The sequence below is a fragment of the Chelon labrosus genome (genome assembly GCF_963514085.1).
Source record: "Chelon labrosus genome assembly, chromosome: 5".
NCBI classification, from domain to species: domain Eukaryota; kingdom Metazoa; phylum Chordata; class Actinopteri; order Mugiliformes; family Mugilidae; genus Chelon; species Chelon labrosus.
The window spans coordinates 17,112,266-17,120,823 of NC_140341.1; the positions used below are offsets into that span (position 1 = coordinate 17,112,266).

The 8,558-nt window shown below is 41.7% G+C and overlaps 1 protein-coding gene across 2 annotated transcripts; it reads left to right on the forward strand.

The window, feature by feature from the left end:
* Positions 1-6,100: 6,100 nt before the first annotated feature.
* On the forward strand, positions 6,101-8,339 carry atp5mc3a (ATP synthase membrane subunit c locus 3a). 2 transcript variants are annotated; one of them, XM_084545040.1, is made up of 5 exons: positions 6,101-6,149; positions 6,350-6,446; positions 7,272-7,346; positions 7,736-7,926; positions 8,030-8,339. In XM_084545040.1, the coding sequence occupies exons 2-5, from the start codon at positions 6,408-6,410 to the stop codon at positions 8,142-8,144; spliced, it is 420 nt and encodes a 139-aa protein (XP_084401166.1). In that variant the 5' UTR covers positions 6,101-6,149; positions 6,350-6,407; the 3' UTR covers positions 8,145-8,339. The 2 variants fall into 2 exon arrangements, with proteins under 2 accessions (XP_084401166.1, XP_084401167.1); XM_084545041.1 differs by lacking the exon at positions 6,101-6,149 and adding an exon at positions 6,160-6,237.
* Positions 8,340-8,558: the final 219 nt, after the last annotated feature.

The following is an 8,558-nucleotide window of genomic DNA, read 5'->3' on the forward strand; positions in this document are numbered from 1 at the left end:
AGTTGTGTAACGGATTGCCGCTCCAAAAAGTTAATCCTAGTTTAAAGTGATTTAATTGAGCACAATGAAAAGCAGCCATATGCGTCCCGTAAAAAATCAACGGCGTTGCATATGAGTGCTAAGTAAACACGCCTGCAGTATCAGCTTATGTGTAACAAGTCTCATATCCAGAGTTGGTGGTAATTGTGTTGCATTAGATTACATTACATTGCAAGAGTTGCCTGTTGGAAAACATGTTGGTTGAATATTATGGCGCCATCATTATTTTGAAATACAGATTTGTTTTGCTTAACGAAAGCTTCAGTATTCAGGTAAATGTGTGTTCAGCAGTTAAATGGTATTTAAATCAAAATACAGCCATTAAAATCCAAGAGTGACGACTGAAATAAACGAAACTAGACCGAACACCGCACTAAATCACCATCTAAAACAATAAGTAGTGGGGCAATAATTTTTCAACAGGGGGCAACACATTACAGATTGGCCTTTAAATCATATTTAATTGCTCTTTTGTGTTGTAGACGGAAGCGGCAGTGTGACTGGAGCCTGAAATGCACCGTTTTTCTTATCTCCTATACCGCGTGCACCATATAGTGTCTGTCTATCAAATCCCGTCTCCATATGCCGTCCTTAACAACCTTCTGTCAGCCAGAACTAACGCACACATCTATGCTGGGGCGTAGTAATAAAAACAAACAACAGCACATCCTAGTCGTGGACCACGGTATGAGGTCAAGCATATTCCTTTCCTTTTCCTGTCATCAGTTTTGGGTGGCTTCTGCTAAAGTGTCATAAGCCATTCGATTGTAAATCTCGGTGACCTTGAAGTCACTACAGAAAGCAGAGATCCGTAAACCAATCATCGCACGGCTGCCCCTGTCAGCCACGCTCCTGTTCACACAGTCACTGACTGAATTTCCTGATGTTAAACAGAAGAAGGAAAGAGGACGTCTGTGAGAACATAGTGTCACGTTTAACGCCAATACCGCCATTATAGCATCCGCTGAGGAATTATCTAATAAAACATCTCTCTGTTTAGGCCTGGAGGCGTCCAGTGAGTGTAGAAGTGTTACCGCCTTTGCTAAAAAGTCAGGATAAAGACTAATGATACTGCAAGCTTCAGCATTTCTTAGACCACTTCCAACTGCTCTGCTCAGCAGCAGCACAAACATCAGTGTTATTATGGATTCGCTGAAAAATCTATTTTGTGAATGCTAATGTCCTTTAAATCTTTCGGAGATAAAGCATGCTCGCTGCTTTTCTGTGGGATGATTTCCAGCCGTATCAGGAAGGAAGCTGCCCCTGTTCTCCTGATGTGGATTATTGGAGCAGCTGCTCGAAGGCTGTCCACACTCTGAGTGAAGGGGCTTGTGAGATCCTCCGCATGACCCACGCGGGTTAAACAAACCCAAATACTCACAAGCTGAGACTTAGCAGAGCTGCGACCTGGATTCCGTCTCCACCTGATTCTACACCTGTTCTCCGCTTTGCTCGGGGAATAAGGCTGCGAGCGTTAGCGCGGCGTATGATCATCACTGCAGTAATTATCAACTGTGCCACCCAGGAGGAATGGCACAGTTACATTTTTTAGCTTCACCGGCAATTTAAGAAGATCTTTCTCATAATCATGTGACTCTTATTGTCTAAACTGAGGCTACTATTCATGTTACGTGTTGCCTAAGAGCTAGAAAATATTGAATTTATATAAAAATATAGACAAAAAATCCTATTTTAACCAGACTTATGACGTATTGATAGATAGCAAAGAAAAAAAGAAAGTTCCTCTCACAGTATTTATGTTCTATCAGAACTCCACGTATCTGATCTCACATTACGTCATCATATGTGTGTTGTTAAAGAAACTGTTTATTCATGAATCAAAATTTAGACTTGAACCCCTGAAGTTACAGACAACATTTCATCTGATTGCCCTGAACTGAATACCAGCACTAATCACCATACCACTTGAGTAGAAACTGAAGTTAGAGACACTCGCTACTGTCTTTAAATTTCCTTTTAGTGTCTTAGTAGTGTATCTGTGTGCGTCGTATCCGCTTCACGTCATTGTTTCGTGGTGATGTCTACGTTTGCGCTCAGGTTTCTTGTAAAATGCATTTGATCTCAATAAGACTTTGTAAAAAGAATAAATCGGAACAAACTAAAAAACTCAGCAAGTGTAAAATAGGCTTATAAGACTGCTGTGCTGATGCACACTTGTATACTTAGTTCACTTAAATCTGAAGCTGCAAATAAAAAGGTGAACAAAATAAATGTGGAGGATGAAAATCTCGCCAAATATCTGAAACAAATAGTGAATTGGTGATTCATTTTCCTACATTCTTAGTTTCTGTTTTCATCCAACAGTTTAAAACCAAAATATATTTGTATTGTTTTTAGAAAAGCAGGAAATCATTTAATCCTCATCATTTAATCATTTTATCCTCATTTAATAAGCCTAGAGCGGAAAACTGTCATCTCCTGTAGTTCTGTCCTTGTCGTTCACCTAAACCAATCAACAAGTGTTCTGATCTTTAGCTAGAACTAATTTCCTGGTTTCTCTTTGTTCCCACTGTCAGGTTTAGAAAGGTTTACATAAGTGAGAAATAGGACCTAGCACACAGATGCAGTGTAGCCCTACAGGCTGTTTATCAAAGAAAGGAGCTTCGCTAGTTTCCGTACAGCATCCAGGGATAGAGATTAGCATGGAGCCATCAGCAGCGCCGCAGTCCCTCCCTACCCTGCTTCTGCTGTCAGACCGCCTCCTCCCTGCTTGTCAGAAGCTCCGACGAGGAGCTGTAAAAACCTTTTCCCCTCTCCTTAACAACTGCAAAACAACACGCACACACTCCGGCTGAGGTGCCTGCTTTTCTGAGGCCTCTGACAGGACGTGCTGCAGGCACAAATTGTAATTCATAAAGGTTAAGGGGGTCAATGCCTTTTATTACCAGTCTGAGTGCATCCAGCTTGATGGGGCGGGCATGCAAATGGAATGTCTCAGAGTGTTCTATGCAGGAGCTCAGACAGCGAGTGCGTGCGTGCCTCTGAATGGGAGGAAATAAAAGGTGGGTAAAGGGTGGCGGCGGTGGTGGGAGGAGGTGGGAGGTGTGCGAAATCGGCTGCTCTCTCCACCTTCAACAGCCATGTAGGACCACACAGCCGCTGCCCGGTTAATTAGACAGTATGACATTGACCTCAGGTAGTTAACGGCCACTTTGATATGTGCTGTCTTGCAATTAATATATTGTAAATCTTCATGTTTTATCATTCGGTTAGCTCTGACCTATAAGTCGCTGCTTTACACTTGGACCTACAGTGCATCCGTTCATTTTACACCGTGGATTAACTGAAACTCAGAATCTGCTATGAGGAATTAAAACATGTCACGTGGTAATTTTACTCTCTCTGCACATACATAATCAACAATGACAAAAATAGGATGAAAATAAGTCTCCATAGGATGATAGGTACATCAAGAAGAGAAAATATTCTGTCCCGATTAATTCACTATGAGGTTTATTACACTGCTGTGGAAAGTGTGTGTCATTTCTTTTGTGCAGTTACTATGACCCCAGCAACAAAGGCTATGATCACACCAGACCCTATTGCACCCTCTACTGGGCCCTCATGAGTATGACCTTGTTCTTCGACAGGCTGTTCACGTCTCAGGCTGTGCAGGCCTTATAATAGCTCAATAACAGGTTTGTGACACGTGATAATGAAAATTAAAAAACATTAGACAGAATTTTACCGGATTATACTTTGGTGTTGTGGTGTTATTATTTTTTACATATAGTAATAGATGCAAATCATTTTAAATGCATTCAAAAAGGGAACTACCTACAATCCTGCAGGAGGAACAAGCTAAATATAAACGCGTGGGACAGATTCCAGTACAACAGAACTGGACATCTGAACATCGTGTCCAGATGTTGTGGAGTTTTTTTTTTTCTTAATGCATAATATCTCTCACTGTCTTCCTCACTATTTCTGGACACACGGTACATGACCTACTGACTTATTCTACTCACTGCTTATGAGGTCAGGAATCTGTGGCTTCGTGTTCGCTGTGAAACTGAAAAGATCATATCTGCGGAGCCACTGGGACTTTTCTCCCTTTAAGCCGGCGTGCAGCAAAAGGCGGGCTCCCCGTGCTCATTACCTTTCCATCACAGACCAGCTGCTGTAGAGTCATTCATCACGATTACAAACCCGCCTGGTGTTGGAAGCCTACAGCTCCACCGCCAGCCTGTGAGACGCACGGATAGGGCCCCGAGCCATTGGTCCCCCCGGACGCGGTGTTAAATTCACACCACAACAGGTGATAGTAGTGGACAGCGGCAGACAGGTTTTGTTATGAGAGAAAAACTAATGCTGAAATACGGGTTGGATTTTGCCTCTGCCTGCGAATCCTCTATACGATGTAGTCGACATGACAACATTTAGGCTCTGGTGGAGGTATTTCTACATTTTTCTGTCTGTGCTGTTTGTGTTAGCCAGAATCTTAATGAATAATTGCAAAATAATGTTTAGGATCAAAGTAATGTAATCAAGAGTGTAATTCTTTCTTGTAGCTGAGCTGAGGTTAGCTAGTGTGACTGTGCAACAATATTTAAAATTAGGTTAATATCCAATTAGGACATTTATACCATACATCTTTCAGAGTTACAGAGATTCCACAAGTGGCTTGAACTCTTTTAGTTTGCTTCTATTTGAGAATTGAATCGAGTTAAAGACTCGAGTTCACTGATCTGAGTAAATTCTGCACAATGCTTACAATAAACTAAATCTTAAATCTCAGATTCTCCCTTTTATTTTCTACCATGTGGGTTCAAGTTGGAAACTGTATACACTGTTACCCCAGCAACAGATGTTGCTTCTGTCACATTTGATGTCCTTTGACACTTGAATCTTCACTACAACTTAAAAGAAATCCATAAACAGTGGCCGTCCATACAAAACAGAAAGCTTGCTCATTTTGCGGTCCAGGAGCGAACACCATATTGCCATTTTGGAGTCAAAATTAATATGCAAGGATCTAATCTGAAACTTGTGTAGAGCTACTTTTGCTGATATTGCATGTAAGCCTGAAACTAAACCCACCTACAGTAAGGCTGCAACATGGAAAAGTAAGCTTGACACTTTGCCCAGACACTCACAAGCCGCAGAGGTGCTGGATGCCAAATATATTGAGATTACGGCCATAAACACTTAAGGCTATAGTCTATACTATTATTATTATTATTATTGTCAGTAAATCTCTGCTGTATTGCTCGTCCAACAGGAATGAATCAGGTGTAGCTTTAGCGGTCCAGTGAGTACTCTCAAGAGCAGGAAAGCACATGTGGAAGAAACTTAAAAATAAACTATATATCCTAGGTTATTGGGGGGGAGCTGTGGAGTAGTGGAGTCCCCCGGATCCATGGATCCATGGCTTAGGTGCATTGAGCAAGCAACTAACCTCCAAACTGCTCCCTGGGTGCTGCACAGGTGGCAGCCCACTGCTCTGAGTGTATACACTAGTGTGTGGAGGAATGGATGAGTCAAATGCAGAGAAATTATAGATAGATAGATAGATAGATAGACAACTTTACTGATCCCTTTGGGAGGTTTCTGCAGGGAAATTGACATCTCCATCGCATACAGCACTGTCAGACATACATGTACACGAATTATAAAAAAGTAAATGTGACTAAAATTAAAATTATTTCCCCATGTGGGTTCAGAATAGTAAAAATTATTATTTGTTATCCTAAGTTATTGATATAATTGACTATTTCTTTTACTTTTTATAAAAACGACAAAAGGACTGCACAGTGGTGTGGTGGTGAGCACTGATGTCTGCTCATGAGCCTTGCTGTTTTTCACACTATGTCAGGTGAACTTGGTGGTGCAGCCGAACCCACTGAAGCAAATAATATTTTATGGAAAATTAATGGTTTTTTTTTCTCAATTGTAATAAATAGAGTAAATGCATCGCTAAATCAACATGTCTGTTAATAAACTAGAATTAGTTTTGTGAACGAGCACTGTTTCCGTTATCTTGTAAATAAAGTTTTTCTGAAACGACCTTCCACAGTCATCATCCGGGCCTCTATATACATCACATCGCGCATGCGCACTCTTCCACTGTGGTTCGACCTCTGCAGTCGGTAAGTGTGTAATGGCAGTTTGAATGGGAAACTTATCCGCGTAAATCCCCTTTCATCCTCTGTTTTAGCTTGACACTGCAGTGCACAAGTGAGGACAGTGTACAGAATAGATGTGGATGTGCATGCGAATGGCTTTATTTTCTCTGTGGAGCAATTTTACGCCCGTTTGACCTTACTTCTCTCCGGTCTTCCCTCCACAGAGAGACCCGGGCTTCAACCAGATTTGACCGAACCGGTTAAACTCACCTAAAGAAGAAAATGTACGCCTGTGCAAAGTTCGTCTCCACGCCGGCTCTGGTGAGTTTGCAGACTGCGCTGTGTTTCCGTGCTGTGGATTTGAGTCGCGCTTCTTTAATGCCAGGAATAAATCCGGTGGGCCTCCGGTACGTTGAACTTGACTTGAGCTACTTGGCAAGGGTATCTGCGGACTAGGCCTGCGGGTTAGCCAGCAAATGCTAAAGCACTAAACGACAGACACTATATTGCGGTGTTAGTGTAGTTGTGATGTTAGTGGAGAAGGGTGCATGTAAGACCTCGTCGGAATAACGCCCCTGTGCGCCATTGCATTAGCTCGTAGCGGACATTTTCAATGAAGGCCGTTAGCTAAGGTCATCTAAACCCTCTGTTAGCTGATTTAAGCTCAGAATCCAGAATAACCTCTGACCCAGACCTGTGAAAGTGATACACACATTAACTATTTATCCATTTCCTCACTGCCAGCTTCTAAATACATGCAGCCTGTGGTGTTGGTTATTTCCAAGGTCATATTACTGTTTTTATAGGCTCTAACAGGCTAATCAATTGAAACAACAATGGGATTGTATGCTAGCCAGACTACCACTGGTGTTTGTTGTAGTATGCTAAAAGCATAGGTTAACAATTCACTACAAACTACTGACTTGTGTCTGTGACAGCATAAGCGGTCATCATTGAATGCCACAGGTCATACAATATGTGTCCTGCAGTGAATGACACAAGTACCGACAAAGTGACATTCAAGTTTCCTTCCACCTCCTCTTGTGCAGACCAGGAATAACAATCAAATGTACAGTGTATATTTTATGTCTTGGTGTGTGCCTGTGTGTCTAAACCCGCACTCTTGTATTTGTGCTTCGGCTGCAGGTCCGTGCTGGTTCCCGGGCTCTTTACAGACCCCTGTCTGCCTCTGTGCTGTCCAGGCCTGATGGCAAAACAGAGGTAAGAAGACATGCAAGACTTGTACACAGTACTTGTAACTTTGAGCTTAATGGTTCTCTGTTGTCATCTTTTCTGCACTACTACTCTACTACATGTTTAAACCTGAATTTGAAGTTAGTTTTGTGCTGGTGCTTAGTTGAATGGACAGCCTCAACTTATTTTGACTTTAAAGTCTTAATATTATCAGCTTACTAGCTTAATACATGAAATGCAAGTTTTTATTTATTTAAAATGTAAAAAGGAACACTTAAGAGATAAATAATTGGTTCTTAGTGTGACAATAATCATGCTTATATTGCTTCTTACAATTTATATTTTGACATTTGGAATTGGCACCAGTACAGTTGAATTCCAAGGTGAATATTGACAGTCTTCATTTCTTTCTACAGAGCAGTGTTGCTGTGATGCCACAGAGCCCCCTCAGCCAGGTCACACTGAGAGGCTTCCAGACCAGTGCTATCAGCAGGGACATTGACACCGCCGCCAAGTTTATCGGCGCTGGAGCCGCCACAGTCGGAGTAGCTGGATCTGGTGCTGGTATTGGGACAGTGTTCGGTAGTCTCATCATTGGCTATGCTAGGTTTGTTTTAAATCTTACCGCGTTACCTGCATGTATCCCAAAATCGATGAATAGATTTCTGGTGTGTTCTCTAGATGCACTGACGGCTTATTTTTGTTCACAGGAACCCATCTCTGAAGCAGCAGCTGTTCTCGTATGCCATCCTGGGATTTGCCCTGTCTGAAGCTATGGGACTGTTCTGTTTGATGGTTGCTTTCCTTATCCTGTTTGCTATGTAAAACTCTGCTGTCAAACCACACTTTCATTACAGATGTGACTACATATTTTATTGTGGCTACCAAAATTGTTCCGTGTTGGTGTCATGGAAATGTACATTTTCAAGTCTTTCAGACACTGTCGAAATAAGCAAAACATGTATTGTACAAATGTAAGGAATTACGTGATTAAAATACATGTTTTTGACTATTTAACAAGGGCGGTAACTTTTTATGTCTTGAATATCATGCTAACACATCACAACAGTGAGCTTTCATGAATGTCATCTTTTCTGTGAAGCAGCTGCTTAGACTTGCCATGAAACAGCCTTGTTTTCCTCAGACCTTAACATGAAACGTTTTGGGGTCCACCTTAATGATGGTTCAGCTGCAGTTAAATGGTACTGTAATTGAACAGCAAGTGAGTGCTTGCTTTTG

Excerpts from the sequence above, each read along its gene's own strand:
- atp5mc3a (XM_084545040.1), top strand. The coding sequence starts at position 6,408 with ATGTACGCCTGTGCAAAGTTCGTCTCCACGCCGGCTCTG. Across the intron at positions 7,347-7,735 it reads GGCCTGATGGCAAAACAGAG|AGCAGTGTTGCTGTGATGCC; the intron begins GTAAGAAGACAT and ends TTCTTTCTACAG. Across the intron at positions 7,927-8,029 it reads CTCATCATTGGCTATGCTAG|GAACCCATCTCTGAAGCAGC; the intron begins GTTTGTTTTAAA and ends TTTTGTTCACAG.